General features: G+C 41.1%; 1 protein-coding gene across 4 annotated transcripts in view; it reads left to right on the top strand.

Moving 5' to 3' along the window:
* The window catches only part of PARD3B (par-3 family cell polarity regulator beta), a 1,162,629-nt gene that overhangs the window by 1,076,249 nt on the left and 58,846 nt on the right, over nucleotides 1–27,534 (top strand). For all 4 annotated transcript variants that reach the window (XM_003406115.3, XM_003406117.3, XM_003406114.3 and 1 more), the window contains one exon: nucleotides 12,132–12,211. In XM_003406115.3, coding sequence (XP_003406163.2) covers nucleotides 12,132–12,211 — 80 coding nt within the window. The remainder of the gene's footprint in view (nucleotides 1–12,131; nucleotides 12,212–27,534) is intronic.

The raw sequence follows: 27,534 nt of genomic DNA, 5'->3' as shown, positions 1-27,534 counted from the left end.
CAGCTCTTGATCATTTGCTAACCTCCTGAAATGGTTGAACATCGACCACTTCTTTTTGGTATAGTGCCTCTGTGTATTCCTTCCCATCTTTGCTTCCTGTGTCATTATTTTGCCCATAGACTCCTTCAGTATTGCAGCTTGAGGCTTGAATTTTTCTTCAGGTCTTTCAGTTTGAGAAATGGCCAAGCATGTTCTCCCCTTTTGGTTTTCTAACTCCAGGTCTTTACACATTTCACTATAAAGACTTTACTTTGTCTTCTCAGGCTGCTCTTTGAAATCTCCTGTTCAGCTCTTTTACCTCTTCTTTTCTTCCATTTGCTTTAGCTACTCTATGTTCAAGAGTAATTTTCAGAGTCTGTTCTGATGTCCATTTTGGCCTTTTGTTTATTTCCTGTCTTCTTAATGACCTTTTGCTTTCTGCACTTGTGATATCCTTGATGTCATCCCACAGCTCGCCTGGTGTTCAGTCATTAGTGTTCAACACATCGAATCTATTCTTGAGATGGAATCTAAATTCAGGTGGGATGGACTCAACATCAAACTTTGGCTCTCCTGGACTTGGTCTAATTTTTTTCAGTTTCAACTTGAACTTGTATATGAGCAATTGATGCTCTGTTCTGCAGTTGGCCCCTGGCCTTGTTCTGACTGATGATACTGAGTTTCTCCATCATCTTTTTCCATAGGTGTAGTCAGTTTGATTCTTCTGTATTCCATCAGGTGAGGATTACATGTGTAGTCATCATTTATGTTGTTGAGAAATGGTATTTACAATGAATAGGTAGTTGGTCTTGCAAAATTCTATCACGTGATCTTTGGCTTCATTTCTATCACCAAGGCCGTATTTTCCAACTACTGATCATTCTTTGTTTCCAACTTTAGCATTCCAATCACCAGTAATTATTAATGTATCTTGATTGTATATGTGATCAATTTCAGACTGCAGAAGTTGGTAAAAATCTTCAATTTCTTCATCTTTGGCATTAGTGGTCAGTGCATAAATTTGAATAATAGTTGTATTAACTGGTCTTCATGTGTTGTTGTTGTTGTTAGGTGCCGTCGAGTCGGTTCCAACTCATAGCGACCCTGTGCACTATAGAACAAAACATTGCCAAGTCCTGCGCCATCCTTACAATCGTTATATTTGAGCTCGTTGTTGCAGCCACTGTGTCAATCCAGCTCGTTGAGGGTCTTCCTCTTTTCCGTTGACCCTGTACTTTGTCAAGCATGATGTCCTTCTCCAGGGACTGATCCCTCCTGACAACACATCCAAATTATGTAAGATGTAGTCTCACCATCCTTGCTTCTAAGGAGCATTCTGGTTGTACTTCTTCCAAGACAGATTAGTTCATTCTTTTGGCAGTCCATGGTATATTCAGTATTCTTCTCCAACACCGCAATTCAAAGGTGGCAGTTTTCTTCAGTCTTCCTTATTCATTGTCCAGCTTTCACATGCATATGATGCGATTGAAAATGCCATGGCTTGGGTCAGGCACACCTTAGTCTTCAAGGTGACATCCCTGCTTTTCAACACTTTAAAGAGGTCTTTTGCAGCAGATTTACACAATGCAGTGTGTCGTTTGATTTCTTGACTGCTGCTTCCATGGGGATCCATGTAAAATGAAATCCTTGACAGTTTCAATCTTTGCTCCGTTTATCATGATGTTGCTCATTGGTCCAGTGGTGAGGATTTTTGTTTTCTTTATGTTGAGGTGCAAGCCATACTGAAGGCTGTGGTCTTTGATCTTCATTAGTAACTGCTTCAAGTCCTTTCCACCTTCAGCAAGCAAGGTTGTGTCATCTGCATAATGCAGGTTGCTAATGAGTCTTCCTCCAATCCTGATGCCCCATTCTTCTTCATATAGTCTAGCTTCTCAGATTATTTGCTCAGCATACAGATTGAATAGGTATGGTGAAAGAATACAACCCTGATGCACACCTTTCCTGACTTTAAACCAATCAGTATCCCCTTGTTCTGTCAGAACAACTGCCTCTTGATCTACGTAAAAGTTCCTCGTGAGCACAATTAAGTGTACTGGAATTCCCATTCTTTGTAATATTATCCATAATTTGTTATGATCCACACAGTGGAATGCCTTTGCATAGTCAATAGAACATAGGTAAAGATCCTTCTGGTATTCTCTGCTTTCAGCCAGGATCCATCTGACATCAGCAATGATATCCCTGGTTCCACGTCCTCTTATGAAACCAGCCTGAATTTCTGGCCGTTCCCTGTCGATATACTGCTTCAGCTGTTTTTGAATGATCTTCAGCAAAATTTTGCTTGCATGTGATATTAATGATATTGTTCTATAATTTCCATATTCGGTTGGATCACCTTTCTTGGGAATAGGCATAAATATGAATCTTCTCCAGTCAGTTAGGCAGGAAACTGTCTTCCATATTTCTTGGTATGGGCAAGTGAGCACCTCCAGCACTGCATACGTTTGTTGTAACATCTCAGTTGATATTCCATCAATTCCTGGAGCTTTGTTTTTCGCCAAGGCCTTCCAAGCAGTTTGGACTTCTCCTTTCAGTACCATTGAACTGATCATATGCTGCCTCTTGAAATGGTTGAACATGGACTAATTATTTTTGGTATATGACTCTGTGTATTCCTTCCATCTTCTTTTGATGCTTCCTGTATCTTTTAATATTTTCCGCATGGAATCCTTCACTATTGCAACTCGAGGCTTGAATTTTTTCTTCAGTTCTTTCACCTTAAGAAATGCCAAGTGTGTTCTTTCCTTTTGGTTTTCTATCTCCAGCTCTTTGCACATGTCATTATAATACTTTACTTTGTCTTCTCAAGCCGCCCTTCGAAATCTTAAAAGAACTGAACTGAACAGGTCTTCCTGTAGGCATATGGATATTGTCCTGTCACTGACAGTATCATACTTCAGGTAGATCTTGAAATGTTCTTTTGACAATGAAAATGAAGCCATTCCTCTTCAATTTGATATTCCCGGCATAGTAGACCATATGGTTGTCTGATTCAAAATCGCTAATACCAGTCCATTTTAGCTCGCTAATGTCGAGAATATAGATCTTTATGCATTCCATTTCATTCTGGCAACTTCCAGTTTTCCTAGATTCATACTTCATACATTCCACATTCTGATTATTAATGGATATTTGTAGCTGTTTCTTCTCATTGTGAGTCATGCCACATAAACAAATGAAGGTCCCAAAAGCTTGACTCCATCCATGTCCTTAAGGTCAACTCTCCTTTGAAGAGGCGGCTCTTTCTCAGTCATATTTTGAGTGCCTTCCAACTGAGGAGCTCATCTTCCAGCACTGTATCAGACAATGTTCCGCTGCTATTCATAAGGTTTCCACTGGCTAATTTTTTAAGAAATAGATTGCCAAATCCTTCTTCCTAGTCTGTCTTTGTCTGGAAGCTCTGCTGAAACCTGTTTACCCTTGGTGACTCTGCTAATATTTGAAATACTGATAGCATAGCTTTCAGCATCACAGCAACACATAAGCCACCACAATATGATAAACTGAGAGACAAGTAGGAGTTCTTTAGATATTCTGGATATTAAACCCTTATCAGATACACAGTTCCCCAAAATTTTCTCCCCATCTATTGGTTGTCTCCCAACATACACTTTTGCCACCTTATATCGATCACTCTTCAGTTGTAGTGAACAATATCCACTCTAAATAGTTTAATTCGAACAAATTTATTACACCATAATCGGCTTATAGAATTAAGGAATAATTTCCCAACCTCCACTATAGTATCTGGCTACTAAAGGAATTGCTACCAGTTCTATAATCAGAAAGCTTTTGGCTCCATACCCACACAGCCACTACTAGATCAGGAAACCACTGTGATTAGGAAAGTGCCGCAATCAGGAAGCCACCTCTACTGCCACCAACTCCAAAACCTGATGTGAAATCTCACTCTACGCCAGTGATTGGGCACTGGGAAATCTGATAAAGCTATGACAGTAAACCCAAATATGTCTTAGCCGTTCTTGCCAGAAGAAACAGTAGAAGTAAGTGTAGCCAATGCCTCAGTTCCATTTCTCTAATATTATGTCTTAAGTTAAGTCACCCTGACGCACACCTTTCCTGACTTTAAACCAATCAGTATCCCCTTGTTCTGTACGAACAACCGCCTCTTGATCTATGTAAAGGTTCCTCATGAGCACAATTAAGTGTTCTGGAATTCCCATTCTTCGCTATGTTATCCATAGTTTGTTATGATCTACACAGTCGAATGCCTTTGCATAGTCAATAGAACACAGGTAAACGTCTTTCTGGCTTTCAGCCAGGATCCACCTGACATCAGCAATGATATCCCTGGTTCCACGTCCGCTTCTGGAACCAGGCTGAATTTCTGGCAGTTCCCTGTCGATATACTACTACAGGTGTTTTTTAATGATCTTCAGCATGTGATATTAATGATATTGTTCTACATTTTCCACATTTGGTTGGATCACCTTTCTTGGGAATAGGGATAAATATGGATCTCTTCCAGTCAGTTGGCCAGGAAGCTGTCTTCCATATTTCTTGGCATAGACAAGTGAGCACCTCCAGCACTACATCTGTTTGTTGAAACATCTCAAATGATATTCCATCAATTCCTGGAGCCTTGTTTTTCGCCAGTGCCTTCAGAGCAGCTTGGACTTCTTCCTTCAGTACTGTTGGTTCCTGATCATATGCCACCTCTTGAAATGGTTGAATATCGACTAATTCTGTTTGGTATAATGACTCTGTATATTCCTTCCATCTTCTTTTGATGCTTCCTGCATCATTTAATATTTTCCCCATGGAGTCCTTCACTATTGCAACTTGGGGCTTGAATTTTTTCTTCAATTCTTTCAGCTTGAGAAACAGCAAGTGTAGTCTTCCCTTTTAGTTTTCCATCTCCATCTCTTTGCAGATGTCATTATAATACTTTACTTTGTCTTCTCGAGCTGCCCTTTGAAATCTTCTGTTCAGTTCTTTTACTTCATTAATTCTTCCTTTTGCTTTAGCTGCTCAACGTTCGAGAGCAAGTTTCAGAGTCTCCTCTGACATCCATCTTGGTTTTTTCTTTCTTTCCTGTCTTCTCAGTGACCTCTTGCTTTCTTCATGGATGATATCCTTGATGTCATTCCACAACTCGTCTGGTCTTCGGTCACTAGTGTTCAATGCATCAAGTCTGTTCTCTATGGATAACATTGTGAAGAATGGGAATTCCAGAACATTTAATTGTGCTCATAAGGAACCTTTACATAGATCAAGAAGCTGTTGTTCATACAGAACAAGGGGATACTGACTGGTTTAAAGTCAGGAAAGGTGGGCATCAGGGTTATATTCTTTCACCATACCTATTCAATCTGTATGCTGAGCAAATAATCCGAGAAGCTGGACTATATGAAGAAGAACAGGGCATCAGGATTGGAGGAAGATTCATTAACAACCTGCATTATGCAGATGACACAGCCTTGCTTGCTGAAGTGAAGAGGACTTGAAGCACTTACTAATGAACGTCAAAGACCACAACCTTCAGTATGGATTGCACCTCAACAAAGGAAAACAAAAATCCTCACAACTGGACCAATGAGCAACATCGTGATAAACGGAGAAAAGATTGAAGTTGTCAAGGATTTCATTTTATTGGGATCCACAATCAACAGCCATGGAAGCAGCAGTCAGGAGATCAAAAGACGCATTGCATTGGGTTAATCTGCTGCACATGACCTCTTTAAAGTTTTGAAAAGCAAAGATGTCACCTTGAAGACTAAGGTGTGCCTGACCCAAGCCATGGTATTTTCAATCACATCATATGCATGTGAAAGCTGGACAATGAATAAGCAAGACCGAAGAAGAATTGACACCTCTGAATTGTGGTGTTAGCGAAGAATATTGAATATACCATGGACTGCCAAAAGAACGAATAAATCTGTCTTAGAAGAAGTACAACCAGAATTCTCCTTAGAAGCAAGGATGGCGAGACTCTGTCTTACATACTTTGGACATGTTGTCAGGAGGGATCAGTCCCTGGAGGAGGACATCATGCTTGGCAGAGTACAGGGTCAATGGAAAAGAGGAAGACCCTCAACGAGGTGGATTGACACAGTGGCTGCAACAATGAGCTCAAGCATAGCAACAATTGTAAGGATGGCTCAGGACTGGGCAGTGTTTCGTTCTGTTGTGCATAGGGTCGCTATGAGTCAGAATCTACTCGACGGCACCTAACAACAACTTAAGTCACATATAGAACATTAGCTGCAAGGGAAATCTGGGAAAGCTAACTTTTAGCTTTCTAGGCTCTGTAGTTCAAGGTGACGCTCTGTAAGAAGGGAGGACTGGGTAAAGAGTGCCAACACACCATATACACCACAGTCTTTGTCTTACTGGAGCTCTTGACTGTTTTTGACACTGGACCTCCACACTATAGCAATAATAATCTCTCTCCTCTGCAGTTATGTCCTGTAACTTAGAGTAGCACTTCTCAGTGGCTTCTCCATCACCTAAGGGTAAAATTGAGTTCCTTGGCATGGCATATGAACTCCTCCAAGATCTGGTCCATGTCTGCATCTCCAGAGCATGGACTCTGTGATCAGACAGACATGATCCTTGTTTCATCTCTACCACTTACTGACTGTCCAATCTTAGGCAACTACTTAGTTTCCATCTGCAACATGGGGCAAGTATAGTCCCTACCTCAGGGGTTATTGGGATGATTGACTGGGGTAGTGCAAGTCAAGCACTGAGCCTTGTGCTTGACACACGGTAAGCACTGAATCAATGCCAAATTGCAGTAGTGACAGCAAAAGTCATAGCCATAGTAAAAGCATCAGTTGTATTGTTGGTACTGTTACTAATATTCTCTCCCTCATACCCTCTGTTTCTGACTTACCCAAATTTTGACATTCCCTGAACACATTGTGTTTTTTTATACCTCCACGCTGTTTCACTTTTGTTCTGTTTAGAATGCCTTTTCCTGCTACCCCAACACCCTTCTTGCCCTGAAAACTCCTCCTCATTCGTACTGAAGTTTTGGAAGAAACTTCACCACCTATATGAAGCTGTCTTCAACTTTCCCAGGTGGACTAGGGTGTTCTTTCTTTCAGATTCTTCCTGCCTCCTTCCTCATACTTCCCCTCTAGCAGTGATCTCATTGTTCTCTAATTGCTTGCAGGCCTATCTCCTTGAAAATGGCTGTATTTCTTCATTGCTTTGTATCCAGTGCCCAGCATAGTGGCAGGATACAGTAGGTGCTCTGTACTCTCTAATGGAATGACTGCCTAAATGATGTTGCAATATTAATAGAGAAGCACGTGAATATATACACAATTGGTGAAGAATGGAATAATTTTTGGATTACAAGCACGTGACCCATTTTTTGAAGCGTGGTCTAAATTCTGCCACTGGTGGGAAGTTTTCCTTAATGCCTCCAGGCCCAATCTATGCTACTGCTGGTACCATCCTATATGGCACTTTATCATAGATTGCCCCATGTCATTCTCTAATTATTTTATTTTTAATGCTTGTTTTCCCAACAAGATAGAAAGCTCCTTAAGGATAAGGATCATCCTACATTTTGTAGACTTGAGTCCCCAAAACAGCAACAGGCATAGTATCTTCAAGACACTAGATTATTGACCTCCACCATCATTAGGCCAGGTCAGTTCTAGATAGCAGTGCTGAAAGGTATAAACTTAGAACTTTATGACACCAAGAAAAGATAAGTTGTAAATGTTTAGATACATAAGCGGAGTATTTTTCAACAACTGTAATTAATAATCTTCAACATAGTTCCAATATTCACTTTAATTCTTCCTCCATAAGAAACAAGTTAAAAACATAACAAAGCCAAAAAAAAAAAAAAGTATAGGAGTGGCTGAAGACAGTACCTCTATCCGTTACCTCTTCTTTTATTCATCCTCTGTCTGACACCATCCTCGCCTCTCAATTGGTCTTTGTTAGAGAGGTCATTGGTTTAAATTAGGGCTTCTTTCTAATGCAGGGAGCCCTGGTAGCACAGTGGTTAAGAGTATGACTGCTAACCACAAGGTTGGCAGTTTGAATCCACCAGCCAGCCACTCCTTGGAAACCCTACAGAGCAGTTCTACTCTGTCTGTGGTATTAAATCAGAATCGACTTGATGGCAATGGGTTTGGTTTGGTTTTTATCCTAATGCAGAGAATTCTGTCTTTCTGTCTGTAGTTGCTTCAAAATTTGTATGTACAGTCTTCATCCCTACCTTGGTGGCTCACTGGAGTATTGCACTCTCAAATAACTCCAGTTCTTCCTACTCCATCTATTGCTGAAATATAAATTTTTCAGGATATACTCTAAAAAACCTCTTGCAACTATTTGTAAAATTGTTGTTGTTGTTAAGTGCCGTCAAGTCAGTTCCAGCTTATAGGACTCTGTATACAACAGAAAAAAACACTGCCTGATACTGCGCCATCTTCACAATCACTGCTATATTTGAATCCATTTTGCACCTATTGTGTCAGTCCATCTCACTGAGGGTCTTCCTCTTTTTCTCTGACCCTCTGCTTTATCAAGCATGATGTCCCTCTCCAGGGACTGGTCTCTCCTGACAACGTGTCCATAGTATATGAGATGAAGTCTCAACATTCTTGCTTCTAAGGAGCATTCTGGCTGTACAGATTTGTTCATTCTCCTGGCAGTCCATGGTGTATTCAATATTCTTTGCTAACACCATTATTGAAAGCCATCGATTCTTCTTTGGTCTTCCCTAGTCATTGTCCGGCTTTCCCATGTATACGAGGCTCAGGTCCTCTTCACATTCAGTAAGCAAGGTTGTGTCATCTGCTTATCACAGGTTGTTGATCAGTCTTCCACCTGATGCCCATTCTTCTTCGTATAGTCTGACTTCTCGGATTATTTGCTCAGCATACAGATTGAATAAGTATGGTGAAAGGATACAACCTGAATTCACACCTTTTCTGATTTTCAACCACTCAGTATCCCCTTATTCTGTTCGAATGACTGCCTCTTGGTCTATGTACAGGTTTTGCATGAACACAATTAAGTGTTCTGAAATTCTCATTCTTCTCGATGTTATCCATAATTTGTTATGATCCACACAGTGAAATGCCTTTGCATAGTCAATAAAACACAGGTAAACATCTTTCTGATATTCTCTGCTTTCAGCCAAGACCCATCTGACATCAGCAGTGATAGTCCTCTTTTCATGTCCTCTCCTGAATCCAACTTGGGTTTCTGGGAGTTCCCTGTTGATTTACTGCTGCAATCATTTTTGAATGATCTTCAGCAAAATTTTACTTGTGTGTGATATTAATGATATTACTCAGTAATTTCCACATTCTGTTGGATCGACTTTCTTTGGAATGGACACATATATCTGTCTCTTCCAGTCAGTTGGCAAGGTAGCTATCTTCCAAATTTCTTGGCGTAGATGAGTGAGCACTTTCAGTGTTGCATCCATTTGTTGAAACGTCTCGATTGGTATTCCATCAATTTCTGGAGCCTTGTTTTTCTCCTCAAAGCCTACTCATTGCAGCTTGGACTTCTTCCTTCAATACCATCGGTTCTTCAACATATGCTACCTTCTGAAATGGTTGAACATCGACCAGTTCTTTTTGGTACAGTGACTATGTGTATTCCTTCCATCTTCTTTTGATGCTTCCTGCATCATTCAATATTTTGCCCATAGAATTCTTCACTACTGCAACTCAAGGCTTGAATTTTTTTTTCAGTTCTTTCAGCTTGAGAAATGGTGAGTGTGTTCTTCTTTTTTTGGTTTTCTAACTCCAGGTCTTTGTACATTTCATTATAATACTGTGTCTTCTTGAGCTGCCCTTTGAAATCTTCTCTCCAGCTCTTTTATGTATCATTTCTTCCTTTCACTTTAGCTACTGTATGTTCAAGAGCAAGTTTCAGAGTCTCTTCTGACATCCATTTTGGTCTTTTCTTTCTCTCCTGTCTTTTCAGTGACCTTTTGCTTTCTTCATGTATGGTGTCCTTGATGTCATCCCACAACATTTCTGGTCTTCATTCATTAGTGTTCAATGTGTCAAATCTACTCTTGAGATGGTCTCTAAATTTAGATGGGATATACTCAAGTTCATACTTTGGTTCCTGTGGACTAGTTTTAATTCTCTTCAGCTTAAATTTAAACTTACATATGAGTAGTTGGGAAACCCTGGTTGTATAGTGGTTAAGAGCTATAGCTGCTAACCGAAAGGCCAGCAGTTCGAATCTACCAGGCGCTCCTTGGAAACTGTATGGGGCAGTTCTTCTCTGTCCTATAGGTTCACTATGAGTTGAAATCAGCTCGATGGCAATGTGTTTGGGTTTTTTTGTGAGAGCAGTCAATGGTCTGTTCCACAATCAGCCCCTGGCCTTTGTCCGACTGACGATATTGAGCTTGTCTGTCATTTCTTTCTACAGACACAGTCGAGAAATAATCTTTCTTACCCTAAATGCATGTGCATACTAGCGTTACAACAATACCCTCCACCCCACAGTCCCCCCTACATATACTGCCTAAGCTAGGATGGTAGTAGGGGTTTTAGATAAATCTGGGACTTTGGGTAGGAAGAAAATAACTTCCACGTTGAGTACAATCTAGAAAAATTTCCCCTCCTGACCTTGACACTGTCACAGCCTATGTTTACTAGTAAAATCCTTCCCACCCATGTTATACAGCCCCTGGTTTTCTATTTACCAGCCCATATCATGAGGGCTGCCTTAGCACAAAAACAAGCACATGAGGGGTCCGCTTACCACAGGTGTTGACCTGAACAGGTGAGGAATCGATCAGTCAACAAGCATTTTTAAACACCTGTTATGTTTTGTCGAAGATTATTGAATATACCACAGACAGCCAGAAGAATGAAGAAATCTGTCTTTGAAGAAGTACAGCCAGAATGCTCCTTAGAAGCAAAGATAGTGAGACTTTGTCTCGCATACTTTGGACATATTATCAGAAGGGACCACTCCCTGGAGAAGGACATCATGCTTGTTAAAGTAGAAAGTCAGAGAAAAAGAGGAAGACCCTCAACGCGATAGACTGACACAGTGGCTGCAACGATGGGCTCAAACATAACAATGATTGTGAGGATGGCACAGGACAGGGCAGTGTTTTTGCTTTGTTGTACATAGCGTCACTATGAGTCAGAACCAACTCGACGGCACCTAACAACAACAACAATTATGTGCTCATCCTATTTTTAGTTGGTGTGATACAGAAAGTCAGATATAAGGTCTTTGAGTTCCAGACACCAGCACACTTTATTGAGAACCTTCTGGGGCCAGTCACTGCCCTTCAGGATCTCAGAGACTGATGTAAGAGGCTCCAAGAGTACCCAAGAGATGTGAACACAGCAAATACATAAGGAGAGACAAAAACAATAAAGATGAAAACTAGATAGAGAACTACAGAGATGATCACTTCTATGTAGTTGCTTGTAAGGGAGGGAACTAAGTGAAACTCAGGGTGGTCAGGGAGGGCTTCAGGTAAGCCATGGAGTAGATGGTTGCTTGTAACTAGCCCTTGTTAGTAAAGAAAAGCTTCATGGAACAGGTACTTTCAAAAATACAGTCCTTATCACAACTAAGAGTCTTAGGAGACATGATAACTAAATGTAATGTAGTATCCTGTATGGGATCCTGGAACAAACAATGACAATAGGTAAAAACTAAGGAAATCTGAATGAACTATGGACTTTAGTTAATAATAATGTATCAGTACTGGTTCATTAATTATAAGAAATGCCTCTACTAATGTCAGATATTAGTAATAGGGGAAACTGAATGCCGGTCACATAGGAACTCCCTGTACTAGTGTCTACATTTTTCCATATATCTAGAACTGTTGTAAAAAGTAAAGTCTTTTAAAAAGAAAAATAGTAATAATAAGGTCTTACAGTCTTCAGAATAGCCTTGGCTTGGGGACAGGAAGGAGTCAGTTTGACAATGACCCTTTTTGAAAGAAGTGCCTTTGTTGTTACATGCCACGTGTGTGGCTTGGTCATCAATTCCTATTGTGATTCTGAGTTGTTGCTTAATTTTCCATGGTTGATTTTTGGCAGGCGGCAATAGCATTTGTGCACTGATCATAATTTTGAGATCCATTGTCATAAGCAGGATGTATAATGGGTCTTCATCTCTAATTTCTTTTCTCTCCACAGGTGTCTGGCAAGGGTCCAGATGGAAGTGTACATAGCCTCCGCTTTGAGGGGATGGAGAGACAGTACGCATCCTTACCCAGGTAGATCACTGAGGGGTCCCATCACCCAACTCACCCACAAATGAAGTCTTTGGAGAAATACACATGAAATGGAAATCTGGCTTTTACAACAGGAATATGTTATCACTGTATCTTACTGCCGTCTGCCACAGCTCTAGTGCCATCTTCACAATTGTGCTAATAATTGGAACACTTGCGGGTTATTTGTTAGGGGAAGAAAATAGTATATCATTGCAATTGAACGTGTCAGCAAGAATATTGGATACTGAATGGAAATTCTAAGCCATTACTATAAAAATCGTATTGAACATCCCGTACCAAGCTTAGAGGCAATAAAATAGTAAATCCTCTGTCCCAGGAGTTACCCACGAGTAAGGGCAGGCCAACCTTAACCTTGGAGCTTCATGTGGGTGTTAAAAAGCTGAAGAGAAATGTGAACCTAAAAAGGTGTTCTTTGCTTGATTTAGAATGCTTATTGCTAGCCAATAAGCAAATATTGTCGAGAGGCACAGACACAGTGGAGAAAGAGAAACAACCGCGTGGGAAAAGTTTGCTTGGTGATTCTGGCCTAACATGATCCACTTATGCTGTAACTAGACACCCCTGAAAATGAGATACAATTCTCAAAGGTTTGGGCGCTTATCTGTGAGATGAAGAATAATTTTAGTCTGCTATCAGTGGTGCACGACAAAAAGGAGACCTCTCCAAGATTATAGTCCATCTACTGTGGGAGTTAGAAAAGTTGAGAGTGTGAGAATTAGTGAGTTAGAAAAAGAAACAAAGAAAGGTTAATGCCAGCCAGAAAACTGAAATGTTACGGAATATCTCCTTTTCAAAAGAGGGGAGGATCCCAAGTAAAGCTTCTTTATCGCCAAAGCTGAGTTGTGAAAGTACAAACTCGGATGGGGTTACTGTTTTGAGTTGCAACTTGGCTATACTTCTCCGTGCAAATTTACAAAAATAACATCCTGGAGTCCCTGGATGGTGCAAACTGTTAACATACTTGGCTGCTAACCAAAAGGTTGGAGGTTCGAGTCCACTCATAGGCATCTTGGAAGAAAGACCTGGTGACTTCCAAAAAATCAACCATTGAAGACCCTATGGGGCATAGTTCTACTCTGACCCACATGGCGTTACCATGAGTCAGAGTTAACTCAACAGTAACTAGTTAGTTGCATTCCTATAGCTATACCTTAGTGACATCTGCTGTTATAAATTGTATGTTGATTCTGGAAAGGAATAAAATCTCAAATCTAACAGAGAATCCATTTTAACACTAATTGGGCAGGATACATAAAATACAATATTTTTAAAAGCTTCTATACAACTGCATTTTTTACATGCTTCTAGTTTATTTTTCTTAGACTCAAAATAGATATGATATATACAGAAATGATAGTTTTGCTGCGTACTTTTGCCCTTCTGTGTCAACATTTGCCCATGGAACTAAAAGTTTGCATTATTTTATATTTTGATATCATATTCTATCATGTTGGGTATATGACAATTGTAAACCATTTCCCTCATGTTCTATTTTTTTTTACGTCCATGAGTTATACAGCAATGAACATCTTTGGGTTGGTTCTTTATTATTATTACTATTAGTGTTTTTCAAACTTTATTGACCTCCTCCCACAATAAAAAACACATTTTACATTGTGACCTAGGACCTACATGTTGTTGGTTGCCATCAAGTCAATTTCGTCTTATAGCGACCCCATGTGACAGAGTAGAACTGCCCCATAGGGTTTTCTTGGCTGTAATCTTTATGGAAGCAGATCACTAAAAGACAACTGAATTATATTTATCTCTCTGTTTTCTTTTTTTAATATGTTGTCTCATAGTTTTTTTTCTCACCCTTTGATTTCTTTCCTTCCCCTATTTTTCCCTGGCCTAGTATTTTGTTTTCACTAAAAGAATGGAAATAGTTCCCCAAATTCATTTTAAATATCAGGTTTCTGGCTTGCAGTGTTGAAGTGTATGGAAATGGTGGTGAAGGCAGATGGAAAGTAGTGTGTTCTTAGAAGGGAGAAAAGAAAAAAATGAAAAAGTGGAAATGGTTTAATGTCTTCCTGGCAAACTTGCACTCAGATTGCAGAAATAGATTTTTTTTTTTCGTACAGATCAAAAGCACAATAATGACATTTAAAATTCTATAAATTTTGCTCATTTATTCCTTCCCCATATATCTGTTGATCACCTACTATGTGTCAGGCCCTGAGAGTACAGAGACTAGAGACCTAAACCCAGTCCATCCTCAGGACCCTATGGTCTAGTAAATGAGGCCAGCAAATCAACACTTCCTGACAGTACAGCAAATGCTTCAATTAGTAATTATTAACATAAAAGCCTCCGAAATCTCGGCTCCTACTTATTTCTATTAATAAACCCTGAAATGCTCAACGTGGCCGACTCTAAACAAGTGCACTGTTAGGATTAAACACTGCAGAGGGAGTTTTCTGACAGAGGTGATTCACTTCTGCTGTTCGTGGTGCTGGAGCTATCTTCACAATGTATGAATGGACAAAATCCTGCCAGCCCAAGACTTAATTACGAGGTGACTGTTAAATATACTAACTATAGCAGAAAGGAAAGTGTTTTAGATAGAAAATAATTTTGACAAACAGTGCACTCACACACACATACACAGTGAGTGGGGTGATAAGCTGCAGGTGCAAATGGACTTTCGTAGTGAACTGGCAACCAGAAGTAGCCATGGTAGAGAACAATCAGTGCTGAGAGAGAGGCATGAGAGCTCCCTGGCATTGGCTTTTCAGTGAGGGAGCTCAAACTCAGGTTTCCATCTCAGTGTCTAAGTGGAAGTGCAAAACACTATCAGGGGGGATGAGCTGCAGTCCGTGGGGGGCTCCATATTTACTCCATGGGATGCAGAATAGCACAGGCGAGAGGACACACTGCTGGCTTTTGAGAAAGTGTGTAGATTCAGCTCTGAGTGCCAGTGACATTTACCCTGGTATTCTAGTCTTTCCCCCTGCTGGAGATCTTACTGTCCACTTAATTGCAATACACAGGCTCTGCTGCTATCTCCCTTCGCCAAGAGAGTGAGGCGAGTCTGTCTCTGTAGGCACCGGATCCCCTCTTGGTCACAGAGGCAGGGAATGTTAAAATATTGATGGAGTTAAATTTTTAATTAAAAACAGAAATACCTATCTATAGGTAGTCGGTGGCCAACCATAAAGGGGGCTTAATATGCTACTGACAGATTTGCTTCCTATGTTGCACATGGAGAGCATCATAGAAGTTTTTCAGATAAACTCAATAATGTTGATTGATAGGCTAAATTTGGAGCCATCGACACAGAGCAAAAATGGCCCCCTGGGCACAGAGTTGGGAAGGAGCCCAGTCAGGGGGCACCCTCCTATGCTTTCATGGAACTCTATCATCTTTAAAATAGGTCGATGCGGCCTACTGCCAGGCTAAATGGCACTAAACAAAACAAAGCCAGAGCCCAGGCCGGTACAGGAAGAAGACAGTTCCTAGCACTCTGTAGTTATGAGGTTGCCTAAGGCTAAGGGCTAAGCCATGTTAAGTGTTACTGTTAAGCAATGTTAAATCTTCTGCCTTCCAAGAAAAATGACTTTATTTCTTTTCTCCTGAGGGTGCTGTGTTAGAAAGCAGAGTGTGGCTGTAATACAACCTCGTTAACAAACACCCGGCCTTTACCAGGGCCAATGTTTTACCAGCCTATCCATCCCCAATTGTCCTGGGTAGTAAACAATGAAATCAGCATTTCCTTCTTCTAGCCTGGCAGAGAGTATGACTTACCCTGGAGAGTAAGGAAGTGGCTCTTTCCTAGGCTGCTACAATATGTGAACATCAATGTATGTTCTTCTCCAAACGGCTTCTTTTTCCCCCCTGCTTCCCAACCCCTTTCAATTCTCCCAGGCCCCATTCTGGTTTTACGGGCCTCACTGTGGCCAGTCACTTCAGCAGTGGCTCCTCTCCCATCTCCAGCTTCCATCATTCCCACCTGGCCCATGTGGGCCCCATGGGATCCCATTATCCCCTTCTCTGCAGATGGCTCAGTGCATCAGTGCATGACGTTACTCTTCCGGGCTTACAATTAAGTGTGGAGTCATAAGTAGTGAGCAAAAAGGCACTGCATCTATTCTGTGGCCCTACATGCTTAGGTGGCGAAAGGTTCCTGGAGAAAGTCATAAAACTTCATTCATTGGTTCCACCACAAAACTCATATAATGCGGCTCCAGCTGGGCCCCTGGTGCTGTCCACATTCCTTTTAGTCGTGCTTTTGACTCTCTTGACTATCCCACAGTGACCTTTCCAACCCTTTTCTACTCCTGTTAAGTTCTAGGAAGATGACTAAGCCCCCAGGCCCAATCTCTGGAGGTGACCTCACTTCCTTTTCTTTACGACCCTGGGGAGAATAGCACTGGCTCCTCAACTTCTGTTCAGTGCAGCTCAGACTGCTATGTCTTCACCAACACACACTTTCCGAGCGGCCATGACGAGGGCACAGAGTGGAGTCAGGCCCCAGTTACAGCCTCAGCTGCATCGCTCATCACCTGTGTGACATGAGGCACGTGATCTAAAGGTGCCAGGTTCCATTTTCTAATCTGCAAATTGGGGATGATATTAGGGCCTCACATGGTGCTGATGTGAGTATTAAGTATGCTATAGAAGCAAAACTCTGCCTGGAATATTTTAAGGATTTTTGTTGTTGTTAGCTCTTTTTTTTTTTTTTATCTCTGAGGAGGAAGTGTTCCTTTCTTTAATGAGGCAAACCCATACACTGGAGCTCATTCTCCCTACTTTCCCAGGGACTCTGCTCCATCAATTGTGCCTTTCTCTGCTGCATCAAGAGTCATTTTCCTCCCCCGCCTACTGTTGTAAATGTGTAGACTTGGCTGCACGGTGCCGAGAGTCCCACTGCTCGGGAGAAGGGAGAGCCAGCACCTACATGGAGACACACCAGGACACTAACTGAGGCTGGAGAATTAGCCCATTCTGGGAAAGGACCAGTGGTCCAGATGGTCAAGAGCAAGAGGACATAGCAAAGTAATATTACCTGAGTAATTTTTAATCAACTGTGCTAGTGGGAATGCTGGGAGATGGTGGTTCTTGTAGATAGAAATTTCACATGATAGATAAACAAAACAAAACAAAAAAACTCATTGCTGTTGAGTCAATTCCAACTTATAGCGACCCTATAGGACCCTATAGAACAAAATAGAACTGCCCCATAGGGTTTCCAAGGCTGTAAATCTTTACAGAAGCAGTCTGCCACATCTTTCTCTGAGCTGCTGGTAGGTTCGAAACTTGAACTTTTCAGTTAACAACCAAGTTCTTAACCACTGTGCCTCCAGGGTGCTTTATATGAGGGACACAGAAGGCATATTCCAATGTAGGCAAGAGACCAGGGCCTTTATCCAATAAGACTTGAGCTCAGGGCTAATCCTGTGGCCAGTGGGAGTCAGAGACCCTGATGGAGGCCATATTACATGTGAGTTAGTCAGGAAGGCTGAGCATGATGCTGTTGACCTCAGGGCAGATAGAGTATAGGAACAGTACCCTATCCACTGGTGGGGAGCAGCTCCTGAGATACTGCTGAGATACTCGACCAGACAGTGCTGAGCATGCAGCTACAAGGAAGCATAGTGAGCAGGGCTGGAATGGCAGGACTGCCTCCAAGAACGTCAGCCTTGCTCATCAGAGAAAAACAAAGACCTTCCTTCCACCCTCCATCTTCCTCCAGTTCCCACTTTTCCTACTTTAAGAGAAAGTGGCTAAACTGTTGGCTCTGTTTTCACACCACCCACTTGTTCTTCAGCCTCTTGCTGTAGGCTTCTGAGCCCATCACTAATACTTCCACGTGATTCTGCTCCCAGCCTTTTCTTTATGTAGGCTCTCTCGAGCAGTCTCCACTCCTGCTCCTCTCCTGCAGATTCAATTCTCATTCCTGTGATGATGATTCCAAAATGTACCTTTATATCTCACTCTTGTCGTGAACCCTCTTACAACTGCTTGCTTGGCATTTGCATCTTGCTACCTCCAAGAGACCTTCAGGTCCCCATGCCAAAGACCCAAGCTTTCCACGTCACTTTTCTTTAGCTCCGCTTCCTTTTAACTTCTGTAACATATGCTTGGCAAATCTCCAGGGTCGCTGAAAACACTCTGAATTAGATTATGACTTTTTGCTACCCCTCTCACTCCAATGGATTAAAAATTCATTGAAGTAAGGACTTTGTTTTACTTACTTTTCTTATGCATCACCAGGACCTAACATACCAGTTGCCATCAAGTCAACTCCAACTTATGGCAACACCACGTGTGTTAGAGTGGAACTTTGCTCCATAGAGTTTTCAATAGCTGATTTTTTGGACATATATTGCCAGGGCTTTCTTCTACAGCACCTCTTGGTGGACTCGGACCTCCATCCTTTCAGTTAGCAGCCAAGCATGTTAACTTTTTGTACCACCCACTGATTCTATAGAACCATGTATATAGCAGGCATTTAACACATTACAAATGAAAACAGATTTATTTTTATACAAGTATGTTAGGGAAAGAATTCCTCCCAAAATTTCTTGATAGTTTGCTTCAGGGTACTGTTTTCAATGAGTAATGATTTTCCCATGAGAATGTCTCTTTTCCCTGGAGTCATTAGAAGTCCAGACTTCTAAACAGTTGTCACTTATAGAGCACTTGCTTTGTGCCAGACACTATTTTAGAATTTTAAATGCTTTGCATGTACTGACTTGGCTGGCGCTCACATTAACCTTATGAAGGGGTTTACACATATAGTCTCCAATTCAGAGACAAGGAGACAGGGATGGAGAGATTAAGTAAAATTGCCCAAATTCAAAAGCCAGACAGTGCCAGAGCCAGGATTTGAACCCAGGCCTTCTGGCTGCAAACCTGTGTGTTTAACCATTGCAGCTAAGGTTATCCACCTCAGCGTCAGGTCCATACTCGCAATTATAATATTCCCTCGTAATACGTGCTCACCTGCTTGTCTCCCTCAGTAAACTATAAGTGCCGTCGAGGACAGGTACTGCATCTTACTCATCTTCCAATGTGACACGGAACATTACTAATCTACAGGTTAGGTAATGCCTTCCAGCCGTCTCTGTAATGCTGTCATAAAATCAATTCTTTTCTCATTCCCCTGGGCCCTTCGTTTGAAATATGAACAGTATAATGCGTAATTGCTTGATGAACATTAAGCAATATACTTTGTCTACCAAAAAGAGAATCCCGTTTTGTTAGAACACTCTTGAGAGTTGAAAAAGTGGTGTCTGCAAATTGATACTTTGGTTTTTAAGATTAAGAATAATATCGACCCAGAGGGAAAAAAAAAGATTACAGTGAATTTCCTGGTGAAGAGGGTACGTGAGCCCTTCCAGGCAGAGGGAAATTGCCTTTCCCAGGATGACGAGGGATGCCTACTCATGCTGCATTTGACTTCCAGACCAGTGTTGCTCTAACTCATACAGTAAAACCCGCAAAAGCAGGAACTTGCGTAAGGTGGAGATCTGCCAGAGAAGGAAAACTCAAATTTTCCACTAACTGAGAGCGATAGAAAAGTGGTAGGACTGCACCCTGTCAAAGGTGGAAAATTTTCGACCCAGAAAAACCAGGCAGTACCACTGAGTTCCAGCTCACACAGGATCCATTGTATTACATAAGTAACTTGGGAGGTGGGAGGAAGGGGATCTCTCTGGCTTTAACTTGACTTTGTAATGAGAAGCAATGTACTAGAGCTGATTTCCAGTAGAAAGAGCAACTGTAGAAGGAGCAAACAGCTTCTGCTTGCTTCCCAAGAGCCCAAAATAAATGCTCTTTCAAGTGTGTTCCAAGTGTTTTGGTAAGGAATATAATCATGTTCAGATCAATAAGAGCATACTTGCACTTTAGCATTTCTGTTTTGTTTTCTTGGTTTCCACCGTCTTGTGTACATATGCTTTTGTCCATCCTCGGGAAGACTCCAATCATAAGTGTGCTGCTAACTTTGAAGCTTCCAACACGCATTCCGTCTGCTGCGTTATATTATCCCCCAAAGCACTTTGTCTGGGCATCTTCTGTGTACTTGCTGTCATTTACCTCACTGTTTAAAGGCTCTCTCCTTCTCAGATTTCTCCAGTTATCTTCTCCAGGTAACTCCTGTCCTGCTCACTGCAATTGAATCTTCCTTTGCCAACCTTGCATTATTTTATGGTGCTTGCTAAGCAGATGACAGTGACATTACAGGTCTTCAGAGATTCCCAGCAATGTCACAGTACTGCTGTTTGTCTAAAGCTAAGGTAGATGGTAATTGAAAGAGTTAAATGAAAACCTGAGCAATCAGATCATTAGGTGTATACATGTGTGAGTGTATACATGTGTATAGATCATTAGATATATACGTATGTAAGTATATACATGTGTATACAGATCATTAGATATATACATGTGAGGGTATTGGGTATGTATATATATAGCACTGGGAAAAATGGGATATGTATATATATATATGTATGGGTGGGTGTTTGGCCATCTGGGTCTGTAGAAGTTGATAAAGTCTCCAGGCTGCCTAACTGAGTCCTTCTCTCTGCCACAAGGCCAGTTTGTGAAATAAGATGTTTCATGAAAATATATGTACCACTCCCTGCAGTCGTGGTGGAGTTTGAGGTCATTTCAGCTATAGGTGTGTCTTCTCTGCAACTCTGCAGACAAGGGCCTGCCCTACTTCATCTAGATACTGCCACTCATGGTCAGTCTCTCAGACATCTTCGTGCAGCATTACTGGGACATCTCTTCCTCGCCATAAAGACCCAGCCCCCTCTCAAAGCCAGTGGCTGTGACTGCTGTTCTGATTTTGCAGGAAGACACTTAGATGAGCTGAAGATCTTGTCTAGATTATATCTTCTATATCCGCAGGTGACGGAGTTTCGTGCTTTTTGAAAATCAATGAAGTTTTTTACCCCACCAGATTAAACTTTCTCATCCTTCCTCTTTTGTTCCCTGAGTTCCCTGTAGAGTCAGCTGCCTGTTTGACTGTCCCCTCTGACACTACCTCAATCTTAATGCAGAAGACAAAATGATGAATTAGCAGCAATTTAATTCTCTGTGAGGTTAAGATGTCTCCATTGTCAACTCAAACTTCCTGAAAATGCAAAAAGCCCTACCATGTAATACCGCCTTAAAATGCCAAACAGCTGAGATCAGGGGGTTAATGCTACTGCCATATCATTTTTATGTCACTTAGTTCCTCAGATAAAAGTCCATTTTAATCAAACTTTTCATCATTTCCTTGTAGCCAATATATCCTTGATGCCAGCTAGAATATTTGATATTAATTATTCAATCGAAAGCCTCCATTATGAGTTTAGTTAGAATATTGGTGATTTAAAACATGTTAAGACCCATTACAATGCTTATGTCCCTGAAGTCACTTTAACTGAATCTCGATGGAGGACATACATTAAATCCCTAGGATTGTACTTTCTCCCTCATTTTACATGGAAGTTTTAAACCATTGTATATTTGTTTATTAAGTCCTATTTTTAGAGGAAGATTATGTGCCTGTTATTTCAGAAGGGCCAAATCTGACATTAACTTGAAACATTAAGCTTGGTAAGATGACTCCCACGTTTGCCCTCCTGTACATACTTAAAGGAGTTTTTTTTGCATTTATTCCCCACTTCTCAACAAAAAGAAAGGAAAAGATGGTTATTTTCTTCTAGACAGGTGCTTAATTTAGAGTGCCGCTCTGTCTCTAATTTCTCACATTATATTCCCTGGTACTTACGTTTTCCTATTTTGTTGTCACTCCACTGTCTGCCTCCAAAAGCTCATTGCAAAGGGAAGTATTGTTGTCGTGACGGTGCTGAACTGTTCTACACCATGTGCCTTCATCCTGCACCTCCCACTTCTGTCCCCTACTGTCCCTCTACTCCTCCACCCCACTGCCACCCCCTCCCCCTGCTTCTGCGTATCTTGAATCATGACTACTTTCCTCTGGCCCAGGTTCCTGAGTTTGCTGTGTACAGTTTTTGTCCTGGTGTCAACCTCCTGCAGGCAGAGCCACTCTGAATAAACTGAGTATGTTGATTTACTATAATATCATAATATAATATGTGTTTGTGAGACCTACGCTTTATGATTATTTAAAATGACATTATATCACTAAAACATCCAAATGTCTTTGATAAAAACCAGTGTCTCAGCAAATACATGAATACATATTACTCAACAGAAATACTTAACCGTGAAATCACTAGGTTTATTTTTCCATTTTTAGATACCAAAATCTGCGTGCAAATTGTTTTAAAGATGTCATGTTTACTCCTAAACTAGTCAAATGTATTTAAAAAGAAAATCAAATCAAGAACAATTGTAGCAAAAATGGGGGTGGGGGCGCACTTAAATGTGTTGAGTACCTACTATGTGCCATGTTTTTCACAGGTATTGCCTCATTTTACCCTCAACGTCCAGTTGGGTAGTAGTAACCATGACGCTCATTTCATAAAAGAAGAAATTAAAATTCTCAAAGTGGCAGAATCAGAATGAGAATTCAAACCCATGCCTTTCTGGTTTCCAAAGTCTTTTTGTATTTCACTTTATCACACCACTAAAGCCAAAAGGATAAGAAGAGCTTGGAATACATCACCTTTTTTTCTCAAGTAGCATAAGGTCCTGGGAAAGAAAATATTGTAACTTGCCATCGAATTGATTCTGACTCATGGTGACCCCATGAAGATATCTTAGACCATATTAAAAATACACCCACATTCATTTTGAACATCTTTTAAGGTTCCTAAGAAAATGAAAAATGTTGAAACCTATAGCTTATAAACTAGAAATAAAATAAAATAATTATGAAATAAACTAGAATTAAAAGCAAAGGAACTTATGGGGATAAAAGAGAAGATATTTTTGAATCATGTATTTCTTATTCTTATATCAGTATGATAAACTTTCCCTAAGTAAAAACAAGATGGCCAACTTCTTCCATGCAACAATTATTCTGTCCTCAGTGGGAGCAGATGTGAGGATAAGTGGCTACCCCTAGGACTGTGCAGGGCACAACCTCTACAACCATATACATGACCAGGTTCCCAGCCTCCTGATTTCAAAATTTGAAAACCTCCATTGTGAGTTTAGTTGGAATATTAACTATTTAAAACATGTTAAGACCCATTACAATACTGATGTCCCCAAAGTCATTTTAACTGAATCTTGATGGAGGACAAATATTAAATCCCATAAAATTTTACTTTTTCTTTCATTTTGGGTAGTTTTTGCAAGTACTTGTAATGGGGCGTGGGGAAAGGAGCTAACAATTATTGAGTAATCATGCTCTAGGAACTCTGGTGGTTACTTTAAATATGCTCATTTATCTCATGTTGTTGTTGTGCTGTTGAGTCAGAGTGACTCACAGTGACCCTATAGGACAAAGTAGAACTGCCCCGTAGGGTTTCCAGGGAGGGCCTGGTGGATTCAAACAGCCAACCTTTTGGTTAGCAGCCTGGGCTCTTAACCACTTCACCACTAGGGCTCCTTATCTCATGTAGCAAGCTTGAAATAAATAAATATCATTGTTTTTTTTTTTTGGACAAAGAAACTGAGACTCAGAGATGTGAAATGGTACGGCCAAGACACACAGTAGCAGGATTTGGATTCAGTCCAGTGCTTTCTGCCTCTAAAACCTCTGGGCTTTCCACCACATCAAGTTGTCTTGTGCTAGGCTGACTGTAAATAGGTAGGAAAGAAGCATTAATAACGATTCTTTACTGACGCAGCCCTCACTCTGCTGACCGCACCCTAAAATCACTATAATGTATAACTGGAACGTTGACAGAACACACTCCCAATTAAAAAAAAAAAAAAAAGTTGCCTTTGAGTCGATTCTGACTCAAAGTGACCCTACAGGACAGAGTAAAACTGTCCCATAGGGTTTCCAAGGAGCGCCTGGTGGATTCAAACTGCCGACCTTTTGGTTAGCAGCCAAGCTCTTAACCACTATGCTACCAGAGTTTCCAAACTCCCGATAGACATTTAAAATTACAAAGACAGCAAACTTGAACCACAGAGCTCCCCTTAGCCCATGTAAACACCCTCCTCCTTCTCGCTAAAATATCTTTTAGACAGTGGTCTTTTTTATGCCAATGTGTTTTAAAAAAAAAAAAAAGGTACCATTTGGTTCCACATCAGCATTTAATAGTCAGAGAAGTAGTGTTGCTTCTTTCACCTCATAGTTCTGGTGAATCTTTAGCAGACATGGCTGAAAAGTAAATTCTTGATAACTGTGGTGGGACTGTTTCTCCCAGCTCTGCTGCTTCAAGTCTAGATAAGAGAACTTTGGCAGTCGATTTGCACGGCAGGCCACTGTAGCCCATCTGTGCCCCAGATCTCACTTAACAAAGGCCGCACAAACTCAGTCATTGTGCCAAGGTTGGTCTCACTCCATTATTACCAGCTAAGACAAACATTTGTGGTCCAAAAAGAGCAGCATCCAGAATGTATTCCTGCTCATATTCCAAGTCTTCAATTAAGCCTATGTAGAGGTGGTTGGGACTTGTCCCAACGGAGGGTTGCCGCACTAGACAATCAGCAGAATTGACCCTTATGGTTGAACACATAATGGCATGTTAAATGGGTAGGAACCTGGCAGGTCTCATTGGCCTTTCTCCACCAACAGCGCTCTGGAGCATCATTAAACCAAACCAATCCCCTTGATGTTGAGTCAATTCCTACTCACAGTGACCCTATAGGACAGAGCAGAACTGCCCCGTAGGATTCCCAAGGCAGTAATCGTTGTGGAAGCCAACTGCCACATCTTTCTCCCATGGAGTGACTGGTGGGTTCGAACAGCCAAGCACTTAACTACTGTGCCACCAGAGCTCCTTGGTGCATCATTAGTACCCTTTAAACCTGTCATTGTTTGAAAGTGAAGACAGGGTGGTGACTGCTCAGATAAGCTTTCTCCCCACTAATTGCTTACATGTAGCAGAAGCAAATGTAGACTCATTTCCAGAAAATGATAGTGTCTGACAGCTTGGTTTTTGCAAGGTACCAGAATAAGCTGTAATTGCTGCAGCAAAGGTTTATAATGGAAAATAAGCACTTGGAGCTATTTTGAGAAGGAGTTTGCCACAGTAAAGCTTTCCCCTTGAAATAGTCTTATAAAATCATGATGGAGTTTGTATCAGCCTCCTTGGTCACTTTCCACTGATATGTTGGTATCTTCGACAATTTATGTTAAATGGCCTGGGCTGTGCCACAACCCTGTATAGTTTTTTCCAACATCAAAATCAGGTCCATACATAAGACAAAGCTTCTAGCCAGTGTTTTATATGAGTAATTTCCAGATGTGCTGCATGTCATGTGGCCAAGATAATGTGATGATGACCTTCTACGGGCCAGGTATAGACAAGTTACTTATGTTACCACCTTGTGAACAGCTGGAATTCCTTTTACTGCTCTAATACCAATTCAGTTCTGTTCTGACACCAGCTGCAATGCAGTTCTTCTTCTGACTCTGACTACCCAGAGTTAGGTCCAAACTTCATATGTTAAGGGTACAGACTACTAAGTATGCCCAATATTTCAGGCATCAGCCGCAAGTTCCCAGGCCATCCATACTTCTGACCAACAGGCTACAAATTCAGAGGTTTGTTAATTTTCAGGAAGGCACTATACTTACAGTTTTATTACAGCAAGAAAGATTCAAAAGAAGAGATGCATAGGATGAGGTCTGGGAGGATCCCCAACTTGGAGCTTCTATTTCTCCAAGGATGGATTACCCTCCCAGAGTATCAATGTCTGTCACCAACCAGGAAGCTCACATGAGCTTCAGTGTCCTGAGATTTTATGGTAGTTTCACTGCATAGGCATGGTTGATTGAAGACTTGTTAGCAACCTTCGATATGCAGATGACACTACCTTGCTTGCAGAAAACGAGGACTTGAAGCTCTTACTGATGAAGATCAAAGACTTTCTTTATGTTGAGGTGTATGGATTACACCTCAACATAAAAAAAAAAAAAAAAAATCCTCACAAATGGACCAGTAAGCAACATCAAGATAAAAGGAGAAAAGATTGAAGTTGTCAAGGATTTCATTTTACTTGGATCCATGGAAGCAGCAGTCACGAAATCAAATGATGTATTTCATTGGGCAAATCTGCTGCAAGAGACCTCTTTAAAGTGCTAAAAAGCAAAGTTGTCACTTTGAGGATTAAGGTGCACCTCACCCAAGCCATGGTGTTTTCAATTGCCTCATATGCATGTAAAAGCTGGACAATGATGAATTGATGCCTTTGAATTATGGTGTTGGCAAAGAATATTGCATATACCATGGACTGCCAGAAGAACAAACAGATCTGTCTTGGAAGAAGTACAGCCAGAATGCCCCGTAGAAGCAAGGATGGCGAGACTACTTTTCACCTACTTTGGACATGTCAGGAGAGACCAGCGAGGACATCATGCTTGGTAAATTAGAGGGTCAGTAAAAGAGAAGAAGACTTTCAACAAAATGGACTGACACAGTGACTGTAACAATGGGCTCAAGCATAGCAAAGATTGTGAGGATGGTGCAGGACCAGGCAGTATTTCCTTCTGCTGTACGTAGGGTCGTTATGAGTGAGAACTGACTCGATGGCACCTAACAACAACAACAACATGACATGATAGATTTATGCTTCTAATTTTTTTTTTTTTCTAGCTTCAGGGTGGAAAATAGATTGGAGGGAGGCTGGAATAGATGCAGAGTTTAAAAGTTATTGCTATAGTTCATGTGAGAGATGTTGGTCTCTTATATAAGGGTAGTAACAGGGACAGTGGACATGGAGAAAAATGATGGCAAGAACTGTCCGAACGTGATGATGAATTGCATATGGGATGGGAGTAAGTGAAGCCAGGTGTCAAGAATGAATCCAGGAATGAATTCACTCAAAACAGCATGGGTTCAAAGAGAAAATGCTAGAAGAGTGCCAGGTTTGGGGGGGGGAGATCATGAGTGTGGGTTGGGACATGATAGATTTGAGGTGCCTTTCAGACTTCCAGAAGGAGAGTCTAATGACATGTGCGGTAGAGATGGCTCAACATGGGTTGGGTTTATCACCGTTCTTATTCAACGTTGTGCTGGAAGTCCTAGCGAGAGCAATTAGGCTAGATAAAGAAATAAAGGGCATCCAGATTGGCAAGGAAGAAGTAAAAGTATCTGTATTTGCAGATGACATGATCTTATACACGGAAAACCCTAAGGAATTCTCGAGAAAACTACTGAACCTAATAGAAGGGTTCAGCAGAGTATCGGGATACAAGATAAACATACAAAAATCAGTTGGATTCCTCTACACCAACAAAAAGAACATTGAAAAGG

Source organism: Loxodonta africana, chromosome 6, assembly GCF_030014295.1.
Source record: "Loxodonta africana isolate mLoxAfr1 chromosome 6, mLoxAfr1.hap2, whole genome shotgun sequence".
Classification (NCBI taxonomy): Eukaryota; Metazoa; Chordata; class Mammalia; order Proboscidea; family Elephantidae; genus Loxodonta; species Loxodonta africana.
This window is presented reverse-complemented; position numbering and strand designations above follow the sequence as displayed.